This window comes from Salvia hispanica, chromosome 2, assembly GCF_023119035.1.
Source record: "Salvia hispanica cultivar TCC Black 2014 chromosome 2, UniMelb_Shisp_WGS_1.0, whole genome shotgun sequence".
In the NCBI taxonomy this organism is placed as follows: domain Eukaryota; kingdom Viridiplantae; phylum Streptophyta; class Magnoliopsida; order Lamiales; family Lamiaceae; genus Salvia; species Salvia hispanica.
Window position 1 is genome coordinate 37,952,023 of NC_062966.1, and position 26,636 is coordinate 37,978,658.

The 26,636-nt window shown below is 36.2% G+C and overlaps 3 protein-coding genes across 4 annotated transcripts in view; all 3 read left to right on the forward strand.

The window, feature by feature from the left end:
* The first annotated feature begins 1,654 nt into the window (after window positions 1-1,654).
* LOC125205749 overlaps window positions 1,655-26,636 on the forward strand; it is a 47,815-nt gene continuing 22,833 nt past the window's right edge. The window contains exon 1 of the mRNA XM_048104851.1: window positions 1,655-1,937. Coding sequence (XP_047960808.1) covers window positions 1,724-1,937 — 214 coding nt within the window. The 5' untranslated portion in view covers window positions 1,655-1,723. The remainder of the gene's footprint in view (window positions 1,938-26,636) is intronic.
* On the forward strand, window positions 6,038-16,162 carry LOC125205751 (disease resistance protein RGA2-like). The gene is made up of 2 exons (XM_048104854.1): window positions 6,038-6,141; window positions 15,305-16,162. The coding sequence occupies exon 2, from the start codon at window positions 15,353-15,355 to the stop codon at window positions 16,043-16,045; it is 693 nt and encodes a 230-aa protein (XP_047960811.1). The 5' UTR covers window positions 6,038-6,141; window positions 15,305-15,352; the 3' UTR covers window positions 16,046-16,162.
* On the forward strand, window positions 21,379-24,047 carry LOC125205750 (disease resistance protein RGA2-like). Of its 2 annotated transcripts, none has more exons than XM_048104852.1 (3): window positions 21,379-21,487; window positions 21,866-21,935; window positions 23,229-24,047. In XM_048104852.1, exon 3 carries the CDS (start codon window positions 23,284-23,286, stop codon window positions 23,995-23,997), a length of 714 nt encoding a protein of 237 aa, XP_047960809.1. In that variant the 5' UTR covers window positions 21,379-21,487; window positions 21,866-21,935; window positions 23,229-23,283; the 3' UTR covers window positions 23,998-24,047. The 2 variants fall into 2 exon arrangements, with proteins under 2 accessions (XP_047960809.1, XP_047960810.1); XM_048104853.1 differs by having other exon boundaries at window positions 21,386-21,487; window positions 21,870-21,935.

Below are 26,636 nucleotides of genomic sequence, written 5' to 3' on the forward strand. Positions count from 1 at the left end.
TTTTTTGTTTATTTATTTTTGCCTAGTTTATAAATCCAAAACCCAAAATCTTCGCGTCTCTAGATAGTATATGATGCTTAGTATATGATAGCCAGTTGCAATCTTATTCCCTGAGTTCGATATCCCGGTACTGACCTTTAGCTATACTATATGTACCCTGTAAACTTGCAGGTATTTTTAGTGCTAATAAATAGGGCATCAGCTAACTTAAAATTTAATAGGTTAACCCGATTGTTATTTTATGTGCTAATATTTAATTATTAGGAACCATTTATTAAAATGTTTGGAAATCAATCTCTTACTATTGGAATTAACATTATAAATAAAATTTAAAAGGTTTGGAACTTGCCTAATATCTAATATACTATAAAATTACTTAAATAAGACCCAATAATCAGCCCAAAAGCCCCATTAAAATAACGGCCCGGAATAGTGTGTTGCTGTTGTACACAAATCCGTTCCGAAAATTGGGCTTTATCGACGGCCCAAAAGGGAAAACTCTTGTCGGCATTTCGACAAACATTGTATGGGCATCTTATAGAATCCTCATTCACAAAATGCTCATAAGGAATTTCGTAAAAGTCATATGCGCACAACAAGATTTTGTTTCTTGAATATAAATCACAGATGCATTTCAGTTAATGAACTGCCATATAAATTTATTTGGAATAATTTCTTCTTGGCATTTTGACGAAATTCAAAATGAAACTCAAGAAATGTTAAAAAACACATTCAAAAATCAACTAATGAAGGCAGAGATTAATTTAGTCTTGTGAAAAATTACAGTAAATTTATTTGTTCAATTTTCTACGGTGAAATTTTATTTATCATAACATATTTTTATATATATTAAATTATTCAGCAAGATTCATCAAATATCGTTCTTGTCAAATTATTTTTTAAATTTGTACACTAATAATAATTAATTGGTTTTATGTTTATGTTTGTTAAATAATTAATATTTTCGATTTTAGTATATGTCTGTATCATAAATGAAACATTAGGAATAAATAGAATACATATACTCCCTCCGTCCCATAAAAGTTGTTGTATTCTTTTTTAGTTCGTCCCAACAAAGTTGAGTCATTTCCTTTTTTAACAAAAGACAAAACATCTAATCACTCTTACTTTATTCTATCATTTACTTAGTTTTCCTACTTTTCTCATCTCTCCTATTTATTTAATATAATTCTTAATCTTCGTGTCTAAAAGTTTTGTCTCAATTTTTATGGGACGGAGGGAGTACTAATTTTAATATAAAGCTTTTAATCTAATTTGCTCTTCCAAATACGAATATTTCAAAAATTTGTATTTCTATAGTAATGGAGGCAAAACTTTTCGGCACGGAGATTAAGAAAAATTGTGTTAGGTGAGTTAAGTAAAGAGAGAATAAAGTGGAAAATGAAAAAGGTAGAGAGATGAAGAGAGAAAAAGTAAAAGAGAGTAAAGTAGGTATGGAAAAATGTGTTGACTTTTACTTAAAAAAAGAAATGACTCTATTACTATGGAACAGACGGAAATGGAAAAACGCTCCTATTACTATGGAACGGAGGGAGTATAATGTTTGAAAATTGGTATTAAATCCCATTTCTCTTACTAAAATTAACATTATAAAAATAATTTTAATGAAAAGGTTTGGAACTCGCCTAAAATCTCACTAGTAGATAAATATCCTTCCGCAAAAAGCAAACGCAGCTGGATATAATTTCGCCGGAAAATTCCAATGGCGGTGGCGCTGCCAATATTTTCGCTATCATCCACCGTTCGAGCTTCCTCTGTCGACACTGAACAGCGCCTCCCTTACAACCGCCAGCGCACTTATCCGAAGAAGCCAGAAGCTCTGACGGCGGCATCGCCTTCAACTTCAGCCAAAAAAACCACGAAAATCTCCATTTCAGATCTCCTCAATCGCAATATCTCAAAATCCACTACTCAAGGTAGCTAATCGATTATTTCAATTGAATTGAATTATCCGTATTTAGCTCATGTATTTTTGTTGCTGATATGGTTGGGTTAATTACTCTGTCGAGGTAATTGATTTTCTGTTGAATTGTAGCTCGGATTCCGTAATTTTGTGTTTGAATGAAACCGTTAACTACGCCTCTAAATATATCTCGCTTTTATGTATGTTAATGTTAGACATATTAATGTGTAGAGCATGTTTACTTCTTCGGAGTGTCTCATTACATGAATAATTTTTAGTGGATTGTTGGAATTTTTCCCCTGATTGATATATGCTTTTACTTCAATTGTATTTACAGTTTATTGTAGGCTGTGTGTTATGGATATAGGTGAATCTGGTGAATCATATTGTTTGAACTTTCTATTTCATCACATTTAATACTATAATTAGTGTGTGTGCACTCAACAATTTGTCTAAGTAAATAAAAATATATAATAGAATTAACCTTTCAATTCATATAAATATTACTTTTTAGACATTTATAATAAACACTAATAAATAAATTGGATAATTCAAATTTATAACAAATTATTCGTAATTGTAAAATTTACTTCAAATTTTATCAGAATAGATCTATGTTCCATTTTAATTTATAAATTACTACAAATACCGTTCTTATAATATTTAATTATTAGGAACCATTTATTAAAATGTTTGGAAATCAATCTCTTACTATTAGAATTAACATTATAAATATAATTAAAAAAAGGTTTGGAACTCGCCTAATATCTTAATATAAAATTACTCATAAAAGGCCCAATAATCAGCCCAAACGCCCCCATTAAAATAACGGCCCGGAATAGTGTGTTGCTGTTGTACACAAATCCGTTCGAAAATTGGGCTTTATCGACGGCCCAAAGGGGAAAACTCTTCTCGTCATCTCGACAAACATTGTGAGTGAGTTTTCGAATACTCACTCACAAAACGCTTCTGGGACATTTCGTCGAACTGATTGTACGCATAACAAAATTATGTTCCTTGAATATAAATCACAGATGCATTTCAGTTAATGGGCAGAAGGCATATAAATTTATTTGGAATAATTTCTTCTTGGCATATGAAATTCAAAATGAAACTCGAGAATGCTAAAAAACACATTCAAAAAGCAACTAATGAAGGCAGAGATTAAGATTAGCCTATCACGAATCTAAAAGAGATTCGCACAATCACGGTACTGGGCCACCTTAAAAAGCCCAATCAATAGCAAAAGCAGCCCAACTTTATGGGCCTCTTATATTAAGCCCACCCCATCTTATACAAATTAAATTAAGTTTTTAATTTTAATAATAATATATAGTTTTAATTTTTTTCTGTGTGACTACTTTTCAAATAATGTCATTTTCATCAATAATGTTAATATTAATTGGTTGGTTGAGGGCACTACCTCAAGATAAGAATGTTGATAAGAATTGGTTGGTTCCTTTGTTCATTCCTCCCAACTCAAACATTATCACTATTATTATCGTTATTAGAATAGTTTTAATTGGCTCAGTTTAATTGTCAAAAAGCAACGATCGTCCGGCGTGTGAGGCCACCGCGCGGTCATTGTCCACGTCAGCTGTCATACAGTTGCCATACAATGCCTTAGAAATTTCAATGTAGCTCCAAATTTAATCGCCCAATCATTTTGACAATTCTTGGCTTCTCACCAATCTTTGTATTAATTGACTTAAAAAAGGCACATAGTCATCCTAGCTTGTTCATTCCACATTATTAAAACTCAAACCTAAAAAAAGCAGCTCCATCACTCAGAATCACACATCCATACAGCCCTCTATCCTGCACCGTGAGTCGTCCGCCCCATTGCTCCCGTCATCGTCCCCGGCGATTGGCCATCACACAGCCACAGTGCAGTTAAGTAATGCTATATATGTCACTACTATTTTCACTCTATTTTTGACCTTTTTTCATTTTAAAATTGTGACAAAGAAGATATTTATGGGCTACCTGAATTTGTTGCACAATGTATACAAAGATAAAGTTATTAATTTTGATTAATAAGCTACTCCCTCCGTCCCACAATAATTGTTTTTCTTTTTCATTTTGGTCCGTCTCACAATAACTGTCACATTTCATTTTTACTATAAACAGTAACAATTCACTCACATTTTATTATAAAACCAATATAAAAAGTGGATCTCACATTCAATTAACTTTTCCAACCAACTTTTCTTTACATTTCTTAAAACTCGTACCACCACTAAGAGTGACAAATATTGTGGGATGGAGGGAGTATTTTATTTTCATTCTTTATGCTTATTTTACTTTGGCTTTGGCTCACCCCTCAGAGTCGGACATCCATTCAGACACTAAACTCTAGCCCCATCGCCTCCCGTCGTCGGCCATCACACTGCCCATAGCAGGTAATTCACGATCTCTCTCACCACTCTTTTCAATCTTCATTGTTCTATATTTATTGCATTTGAATTTTATTTTTACCATTTTTATTTATATTTGTGACACCAAGGTATTTATGACTGCCTGAATTTGTGGATGTGTTATTCTTTCACAATGTATACGAAGATTAAGTTATTAATTTTAAATATTAAGCTATTTTTTTTATTCTTTATATCTATTTCTTTAATTATGTCATTTATATTCACACGTGAGAGATGGGTGGTGATCAATTGATAACTAATTAACAATCATAAATTAAAATTAATTCTTAGCGATTAAGAGATGTGGTGGTTAAAATAATGTTAAATGAATAACTTATTGAATGTAAATAATTAGTAAATCAATTTAAAGAATATTAATGTCAATTCTATGATGGTAATTAAAACTACGACTTTCTCTCTTCTCAAAACGATCTTAAAACTTTAAATTTACGTATTTCTTTCGATTTAAAATATTTTTTTTCTAAAAATGATTAAAGATAACTTTGTAAGGATTCTAACTAGATCCGAATTGCATATGTTCCGACAATGATCGGATGATGAATTTTTATAATTTATTTTTCAATTTTTATATATGTTGATAAATAGATTTTATATAAATAAATTGATCAAAAAATTTCAATATAATGCATGTAAAGTATCAATAAAACTGTGTTGATATTTTCGGATACTTGTGTTGAAATTCTTATATCATTGTGTGATATTTGTAATACACTATGTTGATATTTTCATATTGTCTATCTTACACTTTTATTGATATTTTGTCTACTATTTATTGAAATTCGTGAGCTTTAATCTTATCCACTCATTTTAAATCTAATAGTTCAAGATTGGTCTTAGTTATGAATTGAAGTACTTCAAGTACTTTAACATACACTCGTCCATTAACAATATACAGATCCTTTTAATATTACACACTTTTTATGAATAAAAAGAAAATATAATTGGAGTAATTTTAGTAAAGAACGAGACTCCCCTTATTAAAGAGAAAAAATTATAAAAAAAATAAAACTTGACTGTTTCTGTGGGACGACCAAAATTGAAAGGGCGTTTGTTTTATGAGATTATTATTATTATACTTTTTGATGATTTTTTAATTTGTAATTAACTTTTTAATACTATCCATACATTAGTTAAAAAAACATTTAATTTACCTTCTTCTTTAAATTTTATAAAATAATCGGAGACAACTGCAATGGACACCCTCTTTCCGTTTTCTCACAATTTATGGTAGTATGATTTTTCGATAAGAGATTTTGTTAGAATCCATTTAAAGTGTCATGAACTAACAAATTTGATCGATCATTGAAACAATGTTATTCTAAAAGAAGGTCATTTGTCAGTTAGGTACGAATTTTCGATATTTTATGATTTTTCCTTTGAATCTTGGTTTTTTAGTCTTCATTGTACTAAGTTTATCGTATTGTATCTGAATTTTAACTTTTACCTTTTTTTATTTAAATTTGTGACAAAATTGTAATTTTATATTATATTCATTTTTTCTTCAAAGTTTTCTCTCAACACGATTTTTCCATATGAACTATTCGATCATAACAGATTTTATAATTGGCCTCCAAATTTAAGCTAATATTGGAAGTGTCATGTGATAAATTCGACTGATTATTAAAATATGATTTTTTTTTTATATATAAAAGGTTATTTGTCGCACCTCCATACACAGCTCAGCTAGCCCGCAGCGTGAGGCTGCCTAACGTAGTCGTCCGCCCCATTGCCTCCCGCCATCGTCCCCGTAGACCAGTCACACAGCCATAAGCCGAGCAGGTTAGTCACTCATCACTATTGTTCTAAGTTTTATTAGAATTGAATTTCAAGTAGTGTGTTGAATGTTAGAGACAAAATTTAGAACCTTAGTTAGAGCATTGCAATGACCTCGTTGCGATTTATGCAAGAATTTGGTTAATCAATTTCTTGTTGGTTACTCAATTGCATATAGTCGTTTTATTTTGTACTAGTAATTAGCATCGACCCTTCGATGTCCAAATAATAACTCATAAGAAAATGAACTATATTACAAAAAATTCGCCAATTAGTGACGGAAATATCCGCCACTAAACAGTGAAATTTCTTCATTAATAGATTAGTGACAGATCATGTTTTGGTAGATCCGTCAATAATGAACTTGTCCTAAAAAGCTTTAGTGATGGAATTTCCGTCACTAAAGTTATTGTGACAGCAATCATGGCGACCGTTTCGCATTAGTGACGGAATACTCTGTCACTAATTAGTGACTGACATGTTTCAGTCACTAATTCTATCACTAGTTGTCGAGTTATTGAGTTCCGTCACTATTTTGCTTTTTTTTTTGTAGTTATTAAACTAAAAAATTGTATATGAAACACCAAACCTATAAGGCAAGATAGTTTACATAACACCCGTTGAATCTAACAGAGAGTATGAATGAGTGTGTGAGATTAGTGTGTGTGTTCTATTGAGGAAGATAGTTCTTGAAGAGAAGGAAAACTTATTCTCATTCAATGAAGCTACTGCTTTTATACAACACGCATAAAGTGAAAAGGATCTTCACTTGATCTTGTTTCAACCGTTTCAAACAACGGATCTATTTTCAACTAACTATCCAGCTTATATCTTGGTTCTCTACTTGAGCCTTCACCTCTACTCCCATGCACCCCATCTTGCTATACTCGGCCATACCATGCAACAATCTCCACCTTGGACGAAATGTAGCAAGATTCAACATTGAATTATCCATCATCACTCTGCAGATTCACCAACCTACAGCAGTACTCAAACTTCTCCTTGCTCAATGGTTTAGTGAGCATATCAGCCGGGTTATGGGCAGTATCAATTTTCTTCACCATGACTCTGCCACTCTCCACCTCATCCCTTATGAAGTGCAACCTCACATCGATATGTTTACTACGTTCATGGAAGGTCTGATGTCGAGCCAAGAAGATGGCTCCATTATTGTCAGAGTAGATTGTGACTCCCTTTTGTTCTATCCCAAACTCCGAGACTAGCCCCAACAACCATTTACTTTCCTTACTGCTGAAGTGAGGGCCATATACTCAGCTTCGGTTGTGGAGAGAGCCACTACACTTTGCAAGCTGGACTTCCAACATACAACAATCCAAACAAGGTAAAGACATAACCTGTTTGGGACCTTCTTGTGTCAATATTGGCAGCATAGTCCGAGTCACAAAACCCAACTAAAGCCTCCTTATCAACTGTGCCTTCTGTATTGAACTCAATTCTCAGATTATCTGCTCCCTTTAGATATCTCATTATCCACTTCAGAGCACTCCAATGTTGCTTCCCATAGTCCACCATGTATCTGCTGGTAGCACTAATAGCATGAGCCAGGTCTGGCCTTGTGCAAATCATCATATACATCATGCTGCCAACAATATTGGAATAAGGAATCAGCTCCATTTCTCTCATTTCAGCCTCTGATTTTACCTTTTGATCTTTAGACAGCTTGAAGTGCACTGCCAGTGGTGTAGAGGTGCTCTTCATGTTGTCTACTTTGAACCTCTTTAAAGTTCTCTGGATGTAGTAAGTTTGCAACATCCACAGCTTCCTTTCACTTCTATCCTGACTATATCCATGCCTAGGATCCTCTTTGCTGCACCAAGATCCTTCATTTCAAAGCTTGCTCTCAGTTGCTCTTTCACCTTTCTGATTTCTCTGACATCTTGGCCTGATATCAGCATATCATCTACATACAACAAAAGGTAAATGGGCTCCTTGTTCTCTCCCTTTTCACAAATACACAACTATCATACAAGGACCTAGAAAACCCCAGCTTTGACAGATTCTCACCAAATTTCAGGTACCACTGTCTACTGCTCTGCTTGAGGCCATACAAGGATTTCTTGAGTAAACACACCTTTTGTTCTGACCCAGGCACCTCAAAACCTTGGGGCTGAGCCATGTATATTGTCTCCTCTAAATCCCCATTCAGAAAGGCCGTTTTGACATCAAGCTGCTCAAGTTCCCAGTTCCTCCTAGCTGCTACTGCCAAGAGCACTCTAATGGAACTCCTAGCCATTTTGACATCAAGCTGCTCAAGTTCCCAGCTCGTCCAGCGTCTCCGTCTCCGCGCGCAACCTCTCCAAAAGGTCTGGCACTAGATGTGCCACTAGCGCTCGCAGCGCCGCCTCCGTGAGTTCGCGGTCAGCCTCGCCATCGCCCGGCACCATATCACGTCGTGATAACGCATCCGCAACTTTATTGGATGTCCCGGTCTTAAACTCGATATGAAACTTATAACCCATCAGCTTCTTAGCATAGAATTGTTGATCCGGGGTTTGGATAATCTGCTGCAATAATTCTTTTAAACTCCGCTGATCACTCCGAATCATGAATTCTCGCCCCAGCAAGTACTGGCGCCATTTCTGCACCCCCTCAACTATCGCATACAAATCCTTATGGTACGTCGATGACACTCGCCGGCGGGGACCCAATTTTCTGCTAAAATCCGAAGGAGCACCGCACCTACACCAAAATCCGAAGCATCCGTCTCTATACAAAATACCTTAGAATAATCCGGCAATCTGAGCACTGGTGCTGATGTCATTGCGGTTTTAAGCGCCTGAAAACTGTCTTCTGCAGCGGCAGACCAAGTAAAAGCGTCCTTCTTAAGGAGCTCGGTCAGTGGCCCTGCAATTGTAGCGTAGTTCGCCACAAAACGCCTATAATATCCTGTGAGGCCAAAAAATCCGCGTAATTGTTTGACGGATGACGGGGCGGGCCACGCAACCATAGCCGCGATTTTCTCTGGGTCGGCTTTTAGCTGGCCCGCGGATATCAGATGTCCCAAGTACTCTACCGTCGTGCTGCAAAAAGTACACTTGGACAATTTAACAAAAAAGAAGTTAGCCTTCAAAATCGTGAGTACCTCGTGTAAATGGTGAACATGGGACTCTAAGGTGGGGCTGTAGACCAGAATATCGTCAAAAAAGACGATAACAAAGAGGCGCAGCAACGGCCGAAAGATAATGTTCATGGCAGATGGGAACGTCGAAGGGGCGTTAGTCAAGCCAAACGGCATGACCAAGAACTCGAAATGGCCATAGTGAGTCCGAAACGCTGTTTTGAAAACTTCATCCGCATGCATCCGAATCTGATGGTACTCGGAGCGTAGGTCAAGCTTGGTGATAAAACGGGCTGCTCCCAACTCATCAAACAATTCATCCGAAGTCGGGATAGGGAAGTGATCTGGCACCGTGGTTGTATTCAAGGCCCTGTAGTCAATGTAGAACCGAAAGGATCCATCCTTTTTCCGGATGAGTAACATTGGCGAGGAGAACGAACTATGACTCGGCCGGATAACCCCCGAGGCTAACATCTCCTTAACCTGCTTGTCAATTTCATTCTTCTGGAAGTAGGGATATCTATAAGGACGCACATTGACTGGTTTGGAGTTTGGCAGCAAATGAATGCGGTGATCAAAGGGACGAGGCGGCGGCACACCCGGTGGGGTGCGAAAAACTGCTTCATGCGAATGCAAAACTGCTAATATCATGGGATCCAGATCATCAGAAAATTGGGGTGGGTCAGCCGTGGTATTGAGGTCCTCAACTCCGGCCACCGTGATCATCTCAAATAACTCCGCCGCTCCCTTCAAAGTCAGCAACCGCGCAACCACCTTGAGAGAGGTTGGCTGGACAACTGGAGCAGCTACCTTCAAGCGAATCGGGATCCCATTGCGTATAAACTCCAAATTTCCGTCTACAAAATCACTCGTCACTCGCCTCAACGATTTCAGCCATGCCAATCCGAGTATTACATCCGGTCCATGAACAGGGAGTATATGTAAGTCAATCAAAAATATCTGCGACTGAATCACAACACGGGTCTACATGCTAGCGTGTAAGCAAACCAGTGACTCGCCGTTACCCACATAGACTCGAAACGGTTTAATCGCAGTTAAGGGAAGGGACAATTTCTGCGCCACACGAGGATGCAAAAAGTCATGGGAACTACCTGTATCCACAAAAATAACCACCTGGTTGGCGCCAATCGTCCCCTTGAATACCATAGCCTCCGGCCGCTGACGCCCTTCCATAGCATGTATGTGCGAGAGGTCAGCCGTGATCAGCTCCGGCTCCTGATGCTCCGTGGGCGTGTCTGTCTCTTCCATCTCCTCACCATCCTCCGCAACCATATACGCCAAAAAAGGTCGTTTGCAAGCATGTCCTTGCACCCATTTCTCCTCGCAATACACACACAGCCCGCGACGGGTGCGATCTGCCCGTTGTGTTGCCGTCAAGTGGATGACCGGAAACTTAGAATAGTCGAGACCCCTTGCGTAAACCGTTCTGGTTACTACCTGTGATTGGGGTTGCTGCTGCAGAGGACCCGCCGCTGGGGTTCCTTTTTGGTCCCTGGGAGGCCAATTTTGGCGTTGAGGTCCCGGTTGTGCCGCTGGCTTTTCAACACTGCAATCGAACTCAATGGTGAATGCCATCGCCGCCGCTACTGATCGCGGGTGGCTATGCTTGACCTGACTTCGAACCGGTTGCTGGAGTCCGGCGATGTAAATGGGTAGAAAAGTATACTCTGGGATATTGGGGATTCGGTTCCGCATCGACTCAAAGGTCGCGTTGTAGTCTGCTAGGGAACCCGTTTGTACCAGTTTAGCGATCAAGCCCAAATAATCCTCGAAACTCTGCGGGTCAAAACGTCGCTGCACGTCCTCCAAGAGTACAATCGGGTTGCTGGCACGATAATTAAACACCTACTCTGCCGCTTGTTGTTCAAAAAGCATCACTGCATAATGAAGGCGGTAAGCTTCCGGCATCATAAGATGATCGAAATAATACTTGACCCGAGCAATCCAGTTCACGCCGTCTGAGCCATTGAAGCGCGGTGGTTTCATCTTGACATCCCGCGGCTGTTCCCATGCTCACTGACCTCCTTGATTGTGCCACATCGGGTTGTCCCACGAAGTCTGCTGACGTCCTGACGGCAGCGTCACCCCCTGCGTGAACCCCGGAGGATCCCACGATGTCAGCGGGCCCGTACTAGCCTGCGAACCAGACCCAAAACTCCCCAACAAACTCGGCATTGGAAACGGCGGCAAGGCAGAACGACTGTGAGGTTTCCTCCACCAATTCCCGTCCCTGACCCCGACCGCTCCCACGACGAACGTGGAGGAGGCGGTATACTGGTCACCGCTGACTGCGTAGGGATTGAATTCGGCAGCGATTGCGGCAGAGAGTCGGTAAACCAATGCGAAAGAAGACCAAGGCTATGGGTCATACCCGAACGCGGCGGAACCAATCGGCGATCAAAATCATCCATTCGCGTTTCGAACCGTGCTAGAGAAGCCAGAATGTGCTCGAACATCGTTGCTATGGGCGTCGGCGCCACATTACCCGATCCAGCTGAAACGCTCATGTCGCTTACCGTCGAACGTCGGACCTCCGAAGTAATAATATCCATGAGTTCGGTGAAAGCACCAGTTTGTTAAGAGTCTTCTTCTCAACGTAGGTCGAAACTGAGAAGAGAGAAGTCCCGGGAGGCGGAATCCTGTGGACCGCTTAGGGTTGAGAAATAGAGAGAAAAAAGAGAAGGAAGTAGGCGTAATTCTTGTCTCCTTTATTGATCAATTCAGCGCCTATTTATATTCTAAGGATCCTAGTGTTGGTTCGACTTTATGTATTGTGGCGAATCCAGGATTTTTGATTCGGGGATACGGAAAACAATTATGGAAGTTCAAAAATCCAAACAATCCTATCTGTTCTTTTAAATACCAATGTCTTATATAGACATAAATTATATAACTAGGAAATAAATTATATTTGGTATAAAATATTTGAGTAAATTTTTTATTTATTTTTCAATAGATTAACAGATCTTAGAATTGAAACATGTGGAAATAAATAATTTAAGCAAAATGTCAATTATTTTTAAAAAGTTTAGATATTTTACTAGTTGTAAATGTTTTATATACTACGTGAGTATAATTGCTGCACAATAGATAAAATAGGTTTAAAGTAATTTATTGATTATTTGAGAATTTGATCAATGTATAGATTTATTTTTTCAACTGTTTTAACAAATAAAAAAAGTAATAGCACCTATTCTTCTAATTGTTTGAATACAAGTAAATAAAATAAAGTAAATTCATTTATTCTAATAAAAAAGACAGAAAAAGAAGTAAAAGGCTGTAGAACTTTTTAATTCTCTGAATAAATAAAACATGAAATAAGTAAACAAATTATATTAACAAAACTAAAACAAAAAATAACTGAAATAAGTAGTATGATATACGCAAGAAAGGTAAAGAAATCAAAATTTGCACTAATGAGGTTCAAACTCAGAACCTCTGCTGTGAAGACAGGTAGGAGAACCACTAGACCAAAGAGGATTTTAATAAAATCATCTCGATACATAGTATTAGTATTCTATTTTGAGGGTACAGTTGTACCCCCTTGTTCTATGGTGAATACGTCACTGCTCAACACGAGTTTAAAGAAATGTGAAGAAAAGTGAGTTGAAAAAATTAGAGGAATATGAATTCTATTTATAGTTTTATAATAGAACTTGAGTGTAAAGAGTTAATTGAGAGTGAAGTTCATTTATCAAAAATTAAAAAAAAAATAGAAAAATTTCGGACGGAATGAGTATAATTTTAGCAAAAGCAGCCCAACTATATGTGCCTGATAATGATATTAAGGCCACATATCAACATGGAAAATCAGTGGCGCCAAAGGCCTTCCCACTAATTTTGCAATAGTTCAACATTATTGATTATAAAACTACAAGCTCTAATTAACTTTTTTGATATGGAAATTGCATATGTATGTATGAAAGTCATTTTAGCTCAAAATATTATTGCATTTGAAATAATAACATCAAGCTTTTGAATATGGAGAGTGAATAATTAGCTGTTACGTTGTCCACTCAGCATAAGAAAGAGATCATTGATCTACTCAAGGATCATTAGTTTAAAGAACAAATTAAAAGACTCAGTAAAAATTGTTGGATATTTGACGCACAAAATATAGGAACACTCAACAAAGATAAAATATGAAGAATGAATATTTATAAGCTTCTCATAAAAAATGATTACAAAATACATAAAAAAAAGTGCTATAGCACTACAAATCTTTCTCTCTTCCTCACTTGAGCTACGGCTCTTTCTCTCTAATTTTCACTCACTTCTTTTCTTTCCTCATTTTTCTCGTACTACAAAATGGCCAAGTGCCAATATATATAGAAAGTCTAAGTCGGTTCTTAACCGACATTACCACACCTAGAGAATTCTAGCTATCTTCTTTCTAAATATAATATTGCTAATTATCTCTCTAGATTAGTTTATACTTATCCATTTTAAATGCTAAGTCGGTTACAAGGAGCTGGATACTTCTATCCAATTCTTTAATTATTTAATATAGCAAATATGTTGTGACTAAGGTGATTTTCTCGGCAACTCCAGATCCTTCTCCAAAGGCGGTGGTGACAATATTTTAATATCTTAATTATAAAGTACTCCCTCCGTCTCCTATAATTTTACACACTTTGACTCGACAAGGATTTAAGAAATGTAATAGAAAGTGAGTTGAAATAGTTGGTGAGATGTGGGTCCTACTTTTAAAGTATTAATTTTATAATAAAATGTGAGTAGGAATGAGTTAGTGGAATATAGGGTCCACTACCAAAAATGGTAAAAGTGAAATGGGTAAAATTATGTGGGACGACCTAAAATGAAATACTGGGTAAAATTATGGGGGACTGAGGGAGGAAATGAGTTTAACAAACTCAACAAAAATTACCCATTTTTAAAAATATAAACATGACTTGATATCTATTTTATGTAATATAATATTGGAATTTGTTGAGCTGTTTGTTGATGAGCTGTGCTCGATGTCAACACTCAACAGGGAGTGTAGATGGGAACGTGGGGCATTAATTCCTAACCAACTCTATCACGTGTTAATATTAAAGATTATATTTAGAGCCTTAGGTATAATATAACCATATGGATAAGAGTATAGATGCAAGAATTTTGGTTATTCAATTGCTTATTATTGCTGTTTTTCATATAGTAATTAGTGTTGATCCATTCAATCTGAAACCAATGGTTCAACCTTCAATCGGGCCGGTCAACCCCGGCTCGAAACCATTGACCAAGGTGTTGGACAAATGCCAACTATTTTATCCACTTATTTTCATCCGTGAATCATCGAATAGCCAATTAATTAGGTCTCTAAATTATAGTGTACGTGACTTAATACTTTATTCCAAATCATATCGAAGCAAAATCTGTGAATCATGGCCACCACCAATGTCGCCGTGTTACCAAATCGAAGCTGACGCTTCTCCAAAATCTGTGAAGTTTTTTTAATAACCCGACCGACCTCAAGAGTCGCGTAGTGTGCACGAGGCGCTTCGCCCTCTGTCGTTTTGGGGTTTTCAATATATTAGTGCTTCCATGACCTCCTCTTCAAATTATTAAAATTAACACGTTACTATAATCATAACTAGATAAAAATAATCATAATTTCTAACACAAGTTCCATTTTCAGCTAGCTAAATACTCCATCCTTATCTCTGAATCAATCCATTTTCAGCAATTGCAATACTATTTTGTACTCGTCATTTTGCTTTCTTGATCTTTTGAGCCTGTAGAATCAATGATTCCTCGGACTAAGAAATACATTTTTAGTTACACCTAAGCCTTGTCACATCTTGATCCACTTTTGTATGCCAAGAACTATGTGTTGTTATCATGGGAGAATCTTCTTCAGCTCTACCACTTCATTATTTCCCCAAAAACTTCTCTTACAAATTCTTGTTACTCCAATCTCAACTTCTTCTCAATCTTCTTGGCAATCTTGAGCATCATTTCGAACGATGATATTCATGCCTCTTTATCTCTAATGTTCTAGATAATTTTCCAGAACAGTGGTAGTAGTGTCACTTTTCTAAATCCAATCATTAAATTGATTTCCAGGATAAATCAAGAGGAGGAGTTAATTTAAGGAAGAAAAGAAAAACATAAATGGCGGATGCTATAATTTCAGAAGTGGTGGGGAGAATTGCAACTATGTTAGAAGATAAGATTCAGTCTGAAGTGAAAATGGTGAGAGACGTGAAGAAGGAGCTTCTCAATCTCTCCGAGAAGCTCAAGACGATCCGAAATGTGTTGGATAATGCAGAAAAGAGAGGAGTGAATGATCAAAGTGTCAAAAGTTGGTTGAAGAAGCTCGAAGCTACGGCCTATGAGATGGAGGATATTTTGGATGAATGGAGCTATTCTCTTCTCAAAGATAAGATGGAAGCTTCGCATGAGCCTGAGCCTGAGCAAAAGATAGGGTGCTCCTTCATCAGATCTTCTTGTTTAGGTTTCAAGAAAGTTTCAGTCCGTCGTGATATTGCCAAGAAAATAGAAAATGTGAAAGCTAGGCTTGAACAGATTTACAAGGAGAGAAATGACTTTAAGTTTGACGTATCTCCGCCTACAACTGATCCAGTGCCAGTGCATGAGTCTCACCGAGAACAATCCACATCTTCAATTGACTTCAACGATGTTTATGGGTCGGACATATATAAGAAAAGGGATGACATAGTGGCGAATATGACGCTTAATGGTGGTAATACCCAAATTCTGTCTATAGTTGGGACGGGGGGACTTGGGAAGACGACCCTCGCCAAGCTTATTTTTAACCATCCCACTTCGAGAAGGATTGGTTAAAAATTTGGGTATGTGTCTCAAATCCTTTTGTTGTAACTGTGGTTGCCAAAAATATTGTTGAGCTTGTGGGGACGGAAAAGATTCCTCCAAATAACGACCAAAAAGAATTGGCATTACAAAAACTAAAAGCATCTGTTTCAGGAAAAAAGTTTATTCTAGTCCTTGATGATGTTTGGACAGAAGACGAAGACAAATGGAAGGACCTGAAAATCAATCTCGGATATGGTGCTGCAGGTAGTAAAATTTTGGTGACAACGAGAAATGAAGGAGTGGCAAAGATGATGGGTACCTTAAAAGATGATATCTATTACCCAAAAGAGCTTAATTCTGAAGAGTGTTGGTCATTATTGTGTGCCACATCTCTTGCAGGAAAAAGCAAGGAGGAATGTGAAAAATTTGAAAATGTGGGCAAGAAAATAGCTAGCAAGTGTAAGGGATTGCCCCTTGCTGCAGTTGTTTTGGGGAGACTTTTGCGGCTCAAGGATTTGGAAGAGTGGAGACATGTAGAGAAGAGTGAAATATGGCAATTGGATAACGAGGAAGTCAAGCTTTTTCCACATTTGGTTTTGAGCTACAATGAATTGTCCCCTGTTCTCAAGCGTTGTTTTTCATATTGTGCCGTCTATCCTAAAGATCACCGAATTCATGCGGAGACTCTGATAGAAGAGTGGATGGCGCAAGGTTATCTAGGCTCTGTTAGTGGAAATGGTGCAGTGGAACGCAAAGGGCGAGGTAACATAAAAAATTTAGCAATGCGTTGTTTTTTTCAAGACATTGAGAAAAGTGAGTCGGGGGAGCAGATAGAATGGTGTAAAATGCATGATATAGTACATGATTTTGCTCTATTTCTTAGGAAGAATGATGAGAAAGAGAAAAGTTGTCAAGTTTGTGATTCTTCATTGGTTTCTCATGTCCAAGAATATCGGAGTCTATCGTGGTGGGACTACGGACCTCCTGTTGATGAAAGAGATCCTGTTGATGAAAGAGATCCTGTTGACGAAAGAGAGAGAAGTTGGCAAGTATGTGATTGCATGAAAAGCCTTAGGGTGTATAGAGTTGACAGTCCTATTCCCGTAGGAATAGACACGTTGATTCACTTGAGATGGTTGGATTTAAGTGGGAGTAAATTGTCAAAGGGTTGCCTTGAAATCATGTGTAGGCTTTATTTCTTGCAAACTCTTCTCTTATCATATTGCAGCCTAAAAGAGATTCCACGAGAAATTGGGAATTTGGTGCAGTTAAGACGACTTGACTTAAGTAAGAATAGAGAATTAAAGCAGTTACCGGATAGCATGTGTAAATTGGTTGAATTGCGATCCCTTTCCTTAAGAAATTGCTCTCTAGAAGTGATTCCACAACAAATAGGGAATTTGGTTCAGTTAAGACGACTTGATTTAAGTTGGAATAGAGACTTAAAGGAGTTACCAGAGAGCATGGGCCGTTTGGTTGAATTGCAAACTCTTTCCTTAGCATACTGCAGTCTAGAAGAGATTCGGGGAGAAATTGGGAATTTGGTGCAGTTAAGAGAACTTGACTTAAGTTGGAATAAAGGATTGAAGGAGTTAAGAAATTGGGAATTTGGTCAGTTAAGGCGACTTGACTTAAGTGGGAATGGAGAATTAAAGCAGTTACCGGATAGCATGTGTAAATTGGTTGAATTGCGATCCCTTTCCTTAGCACGTTGCTCTCTAGAAGTGATTCCACAACAAATAGGGAATTTGGTTCAGTTAAGACGACTTGATTTAAGTTGGAATAGAGACTTAAAGGAGTTACCAGAGAGCATGTATAGGTTAGTTGAATTGCAAACTCTTTCCTTAGCAAACTGCAGTCTAGAAGAGATTCAAGATGAAATTGAGAATTTGGCCCAGTTAAGACATCTTGACTTGAGTTGGAATTGGAGAATAATGGAGTTACCAGAGAGTATTTGTAGTATGGTTGAACTGCAAATCTTGAAGATTCAAGGCACTGATATTCAAAGATGGAAGTGAATACAACAAGTTGGGTTTTCTTAAAAAGTTACACCGTCTTCTTAGTGGATCTCTGATACTGGAAATCTACTGTAGTAGTATGGGTGAAATGGAGGAATTGGTTGAGGATGCTCGACGAGCACAATTAAAGACGCTCCTTCAAAAACTCGAAACACTTGAAATATATTTCAAGGATGCGATGAATGAAATGGAGCAGTCATCAGTATCATCTTCTTCATTGTGGATGGAGTTTGTAGAAGCTGTCATGCCCCACAACTTGAATTCATTCGTAATTAGGGGATATAAGGGCTCCAGGCTTCCGGATTTTATGTCATCACCCCTCAACTCTATAAAACAGATTCATCTGACTGATTTGAATGAGGTGTCATCATTGCCGGCTATGGGGAAACTACCTTTCTTGGAAATTCTTGAAATTTGGTTTATGAAGCAATTGATGTTTGTCGGAAGGGAGTTTTTAGGAATAGAATCATCTTCATGTGATGATGTTGTTGTTGCATTTCCTAAACTCATGAACTGAAATTTTATGGCTGCTCCAAATGGGAGGAGTGGGAGGACATAACGGAGGAAGAAGAAGAATCTGCGGCCATCTCTATCACGCTATGTCTCACACACTTGTCTATCAGAAGCTGTGAGAGTATGAAGAAACTGCCGCATCGCCTGCTGCATACGGTCTCCTCGTCTTTGCAGGTGTTGGATATTAAGTTTTCATCAGAGCTTGGTAAAAACATACGGAGAGGACAAGGAAGGTTCAGCTTGGAGGTCCATTTCCCAACATAATCCCCAACTTAAATTTTGGCAATAGGTCTCATGCAAATACTTATGCTTTTCTATTTGTTTACCTTTTTTGAGATTGTTATAATTCTTTTCTGCTTTATTAGACGGATACTCTTTTTCCTTTATGGTGTTTTTTCCTCAGGGTTTTTCGCTATAGAGGTTTTAATGAGTTCCGGCCTTAAGGGATCGTTATGTGATCTCTAAGGTTTAGGTTTTGTTATTTATGACATGATCATTTGGCTTTTTTCAATTGCCTAAATAATATATTTAGTAGAGTTACTCAAACTGGTCGGCGACTCAAAACTCGATATCTTCCTTCTCAACCGGATTGCTTAAATATAGTAGAAATTAACTAACAACTTTAGTAAACACTAAGAGCTGAGTTAGCAATACGGCACCGACTCGCATAACATCAACCATGATCACACACTTAATCTCTTTGATAATTTTATAATTAATGTTTAATCTCTTTCATCAATAGTATTTTATAATATATTTCTTGATTGTAAAATTTACTTTTAAAATTTTATCGAAATAGATCTATGTTCCATTTTAACTTTTAATTACTACAAATATATTAATAATCATAAAAAAATTTCTATACTATATCAATTTTGGCGTTGATCGAAACTAAAATCATTTTTGGTATGATACATTGGCCAGACCATCTATTAACTTTGATTTTAGAAAAAAATGTAGATAGATTAGAATACATTATAGCAAGGTTGTTAGGCTCTCATATGAACCCTCTCCCCACATACATGTTAGCATGTGATTAACTTTGATTTTGGAGCACCAAATTAATACTCCCTCCGTTCCATAGTAATAGAGGCATTTCATTTTGCACACTCGTTTTGAAAAAATAATTATAAATAGTTAAAGTGGAAAAAAAGTAAAATACGATAGAGAATAATATAGAGAAAAGTCTTATCTATTATATTCTCTCTCTTACTTTATTTTTTCTCCACTTTAACTATTTATAATTATTTTTTCAAAACGAGTTTTCTTACTTTATTTTTTCTCCACTTTGACTATTTATAATTATTTTTTCAAAACGAGTGTGCAAAATGAAATGCCTCTATTACTATGGAACGGAGGGAGTATAATATATAGTACTATGATTAATGCCTAATGATGCTCTAGTTAATTAATGTTGATGAATTGGTTGTTAGCACGTTATAAACGTTCTCAACTATTGACCTATTAATGTTCAATACAGAAATGAGTATATGTAAAATATAATTAATGTCTAATTAATGATGCTCTAATTAATTAATGGTGACGACTTGGTACCAAAGAGTCGAGCACTCTTCATTACACCTAACCCTCAAACTCTATTATTACTATTTCGAATTAGTTTTGACTCTATTAATTTATTAAATTTGGAAATTTAGAAACAACAGTATAAACGAAACAATACCAACTACAGTAATTACTAAATACTAGAATGAAAATGGACAATCTCTTTCTAATTTCAATTTGTGGTATGGTTTTTCCTGGCGAACAATTGGGCCACTAGAGATTTTGTTAGCCTTCAAAAATATCACTCTAGCAAAAAAGATGAGAATAAATTTACGTCAAATTAAATGGAGTATTATATATTCATAGAATAAAAATAAAATTTATTTAGTGATATTTATACGTGCACTAGGCATACTTTAGTAATTAATGATGAAGCGTTGACAATTGAAACATGTGGGCAAGTGGTTGAATTTGATTTTTCCATAGTTGTTCAATATAATAGGAGTATAACTAAAGGATAATAGTAAATTAAATCTTTAGTCAAATTTCGATTCATACTATTAAATTTAAAAGGTTAATATTTCATCCGTCTCATTTAAAATGAAATATTTACTTTTCGGCACTAGATTTTATATAGTGTTGTGTTGTGAGTGTAGTTTTCATTTTAGTATTCGTTTTATTTTTAATGGGACAACCTAAAAAGGAAAAATGTTTCATTTTTAATGGGATAGAAGGGTATTAAATAACAAAGTTTTAATTTTTGCAATTGTCCCTTTAATATGCTCCACAAATTATCGATATTGTCATTTAATGATGTTCAAAACGATATTTTTTTTAACAAAATAAGAAAAGAAAAGAGAAATCACTTATTTTCATGAACCATGCCATTTTGAATATCATTTAGAGATAATATTTTGTACACAGATAGAACAACTGAGAAATATTGAAATTGTGTACTATTTAAATTTAAAATTGAATAGAACGGATCAGAATTTGATCAAACTTCATGATTTAATTGACTATTAACCATATAATTAAATTCTATGTATATTAAATTTATCAAATGAGATTTATATGTGCACTAGGCATACTCTGCTAATTAATGGTGAAAGCGTTGACAAATGAAACATGTGGGCATGTGGTTGAATTTGATTTAGGCTACTTGATCAATATAGGTATAATTAATGTATAATGATGCTCTAGTTTATTAATGTTTGAGTTGTTTCCCAGCTGCCACTGTATTAAAAAAATTCATGTAGATGGCAGAGTCCCTATTTAATCAGCTCTTAGACTTAATCTCTAAATTTGCCTAACGCAAAAATTTTACCTAAAAAAAGCAACTTCAAAACGTACATCGTCGTCTGCTGCAGCGCCTCCTGCTCGTCGTCACCGTCGGCCGCCACACAACCATAGTAGCTGCCACTTACCAGCCGTGAAGGTCTGTCGCTCTGTCTAATTGCTCTTTTCCGTCTTTATTGTTCTTAATTTTATTTGTTCTGAATTTGAAATAATATTGTGTTAATATGAATTATTTATATTTAGAGCCTTAGGTATAACCATATTAGTATAGGTGCAGGAATTTTGGTAATTCAATTGCTTATTATTATTGTTGTTTTGTATAGAAATTAGTGTTAATTCATTCAATGATAGTCATAATTATATGATAATAGTGATGCATGGCTAAACTGAAACCAATGGTTCAATCTTGAATCGGACCGGTCAACCCTAGCTTCAAACCATTGATTTACCATCCATAACCAGAAACACCAACTATTTACTACTCAAACTATTGTACTATTTCGTTATTATTCCTAAGAAAGGCACCCCCAAAACGGAACGTGAGGCTACCGCCCGTTTGCCGTCGCACAACCATAGTAGCTGTGCAGGTCAGTCGCGCTATCATTTTCAATCTTTCATTGTTCTCAATTTGCTTGTTGTTGTTTAGTTTGATATTTATGGACAGTTTGATTGAGAACATAGATAAGACAAAACATAGTCAGAACATACATTTAAGTACTAAGTTATTTTAGATCAGATAACTCCAAAATAGAGGACAGTTTGATATTAGGTAGTGATCCATTGCTGAACCAAAATGAATGGTCCAGCCAGACCCAACACTGGTTCGGAACCGTTGATGGTGATTTTGGGCTAAGCCCGAAATCACCAACTAGCCAGTCCACTGGTTTCAACATATTTTCACTTTTTCTTCACTTGTGTCATTTCTTGCATGATCGTCATGTGAGGACTCTGTGCTTCACCTAAATCATCTCTACGATCCAACTCTTGCTCTATTTCAATTTCTTTGTTATCGATGTCTCTGTCTCATAAATCAACGATCCAACTCTTGCTCTATTTCAATTTCTTTGTTATCGATGAGGCCTTTTAAGAGGATGAGTGGCCCATTTCTAATATCTCAACTCTTGAATCTATGAATTACGGCCACCACTGTCGTCGTGATATACAGAAATGAAGCTGACGCTTCTCCATCTAACCAAATTGTTATCATCGGAGAATCTTCTTCAGCTCTACCACTTGCATTCTTGCGTCTTCTTCGTTATTTCCTTGTGATTCTGGAAGTTTTTTGATTTGACTCCTTTTCCCCAAAAACTTCTCTTACAAATTCTTGCAACTCCAATGCAACTTAGTTCAACTTCATCTCAATTTCTCCTCAATCTTCTTGGCAATCATTCTTGAACGATGATATTCATGCCTCTTTGTCTCCAATATTTTACAAAGCCGGTGGAGATTTTTGTTCAAAATGTTAATCTTCTCTATAAGCTGCACCCGGAATCTTCTCCATCGATTCATTCATTTATTCGGTTTTGTTCGTAACATAACTGTCCGACCATTGAGAAAAGGTTGCATTACCGAATTTGTTATATCCTTGAAAATTTGTCACTTATTTCCATTTTCATATGTCCCTAAAAATTCGTCGCCTTACACTTTTACCATTATTAGACCCCACATTCCAAACTCATTTCCACTCACATTTTATTATAAAACATTCTATTATATTTCTTAAAACCAGTGTCGAATCAAATGGTGACAAATTATAAGGGACGGAGGGAATATATGCTTTAAGAAAATATAGGAATTCAATTATATTAATTAAAACACAAAAAGATCTGAATGTTTGTCCCACATACTTGTCTAAATCCAACCACTGAATTAATTTCCAGGATAAACCAAGAGGAGAAAATTAAAGGAAGAAAAAAAAGCAGCTCCAAAACACAAATGGCGGATGCTATTGTTTCAGAAGTGGTTGGGAGAATTGCAACTATATTAGAAGATAAGATTCGGTATGAAGTCAATTTGGTGAGAGGCGTGAAGGACGAACTTCTTTATCTTTCCAAGAAGCTCAAGACGATCCAAAAGGTGTTGGATGATGCAGAAAAGAGAGGAGTGAAAGATGAAAGTGTCAAAAGTTGGTTGAAGAAGCTCGAAGCTACTGCTTATGAGATGGAGGATATTTTGGATGAATGGAGCTATTCTCTTCTCAGAGATAAGAGGGAAGGTTCGGCTGAGCCTGAGCCTAAGCAAAAGATAGGGTGTTCCTTCATCAGATCTTCTTGTTTATCTTTCAAGAAAGTTTCTGTCCGTCGTGATATTGCCAAGAAAATAGAAAATGTGAAAGCTATGCTTGAACAGATTTACAAGGAGAGATCTGAATTTAATTTTGTCATCTCTCCGCCTACAACTGATCCCGTGCCCACACCTTGGCGAGTGCAATCCACACATTTTGTTGACATGACGAAAGTTCATGGGGAGGATATACATAAGAAAAAAGAAGACATAGTGAGCAAACTAATGCTTAATGATGGTCATACCCAAATCTTGTCTATTGTTGGAACCGGGGGACTTGGCAAAACAACTCTTGCCAAACTTGTTTATAATGATAAACGAGTGAAGGATTGTTATGACTTGAAGAATATGGATTTGTGTTTCTGATCCTTTTGACGTGTCTGGGATTGCAAAAGGAATTGTTAACAAAGTTGGAACAGAATCGATTCCTCCGGATTCCAACCAATTGGAACTAGTATTAGAAAATATCCTAAAGATCACCGAATTAATGCGGAGACTCTGATAGAAGAGTGGATGACGCAAGGTTATCTGGGATCTATTTGTGGAATTAGTGAAGTGGAACTTGAAGGACGAGAGTACTTGAGGAATTTAGCAATGCGTTCTTTGTTTCAAGATATTGAGCTAAGTGAGTCCGGTGAGCAAGTAGAATGGTGTAAAATGCATGAATACATGATTTTGCTCTATTTCTTAGAAAGAATGATGAAAAAGAGAGAAGTTGTCAAGCTTGTGAACCTTCGTTGGCTTCTCATGTCCAAAAATATCGTAGTCTAGAGTGGGAATATGGATCCTTTTGATGAGAGAGAAAAAAGTTGTCAATTTTGTGATTGCATGAAAAGTCTCAGGGTGTTGCAAATTGAGATGAACTTTCCTCCAGTGGGAATGGAAACACTGATTCACTTGAGATGGTTGGATCTTAGTTTCTCTCCATTATCAAAGGATAGCCTCGAAATCGTATGTAGGCTTTATTTCTTGCAAACTCTTCTCTTGTCAGCGTGCGATCTGATAGAGGTTCCACGAGAGATTGAAAATTTGGTTCAGTTAAGACGACTTGATTTAAATTGGAATAGAAACATTTGAAATATCTTTCGAGAGTACGATAATTGAAATGGAGCAGTCATCATCATCATCATCAATGTGGATGAAGGTAGTAGAAGCTGTCATGCCACATTACAACTTGAAGAAACTGGAAATCGAGAGATATAAGGGCTCAAGGCTTCCGGATTTTGTGTCATCACCCCTCAACTTCATAAAAGAAATCCGGTTGGGTGATTTGAGTGAGGTGTCATCATTGCCGGCTATGGGGATACTACCTCTCTTGGAAATTCTCTGTATAGAGAGTGTAAGGGAGTTGAAGATGGTTGGAAGGGAGTTTTGCACTGGACATAACAGAGGAAGAAGAAGAATCTGCGGCCATCTCCATCATGTCATGTCTCACACAATTGACTATCATGGGATGTACGCGTTTGAAGAAGCTGCCACATCGCCTCCTGCGTAAGGTCTCCTCGTCTTTGTTGGAGTTGCATATTAGGTATTCATCAGAGCTAATAAAAACATACGGAGAGGACAAGGAAGGTTCAGCTTGGAGATCCATATCCCAAAATAATCCCAAACTTCAACTTGAACAATAGATATAATGCAATTTCTTTCTGTTTGTTTTACTTTTTTTGAGATTGAATTTGGGATTGTTATAATTATTTTCTGCTTTATTAGACGGATACTCTTTTTCCTTTATGGTGTTTTTTCCTCAGGGTTTTTCGCCATAGAGGTTTTAATGAGGTCCGGCCTTGAGGGATCGTTATGTGATCTCCAAGGTTTAGGTTTTGTTATTTATGACATGATCATTTGGCTTTTTTCAATTGTGTAAATAATATATTTAGTAGAGCTACTCAAACTGGTCGGCGACTCAAAACTCGATATCTTCCTTCTCAACCGGATTGCTTAAATATAGTAGAAATTAACTAACAACTTTAGTAAACACTAAGAGCTGAGTTAGAGATATGGCATCGACTCACGTAACATCACACACGATCACACACTTAATCTCTTCGATAGTTTTATATTTTAATGTTTTAATCTCTTTAATCAATAGTGTTTTATAATATAATTCTTGATTGTAAAATTTACTTTAAAATTTTATTGAAATAGATCTATCTTCCATTTTAATTTCTAATTACTACAAATATATTAATAATCATAAAATATTTCTATACTATATTAAATCATTCAGCAAGACTCGTCAAATATCGTTCTTGTTTATTTTTTTAAATTTGTATACTATACTAGTAATTAATTGGTTTTAAGTTTATATTTGAGAAATAATTAATATTTTCGAGTTTAGTATATGCATGTATTATAAATGAAGAACTATTAGGAATAAAACAAATACACATATTAATATTAATATTAGAAGATCTAGTGGTGGATATAATGCCATGTCAACAAATACATAAAACAATCTCAATATAATGCATATAAAATCTCAACATTATGCATGTGAAATCTCAACATAATGCATGTGAAATCTCAATAAAACTGTATTGAGATTTTGTCTACTATTTATTGAGATTCGTAAGATTTAATCTCAACCACTCATTTTAAGATCTAAGGGTGGAGATTTGATCTTGATTTTTGATTGTGATGCTATAAGCATTAGAAGATGACCCTGAAGAAATATTAGGAATAAAACAAATACACATTAATATTTAATATATACTCTTTTTAACCGGATTAGCTAGTTGGCTAGTTTGAAATACGAGTATTTATGGTTTGAGTCAAATATTTGTAAGTGAATCAAATTTGATTTCGATTAGTCCATAATTCGAGTAAAGCTAATGACAAACACGGATTTTGCATGTTTTTAAGGGCTAGATTTGACTTGTTTTAAATGTCAATCATGAAAATTATGTTCTTAAATTGCATATGTTATACATTTGGTATTTTTAATGTGTTTGTTGATAAATGATAGAAAAAGATAGAAAAAGGTGCGAAAAGACCAAGGTGCAGCA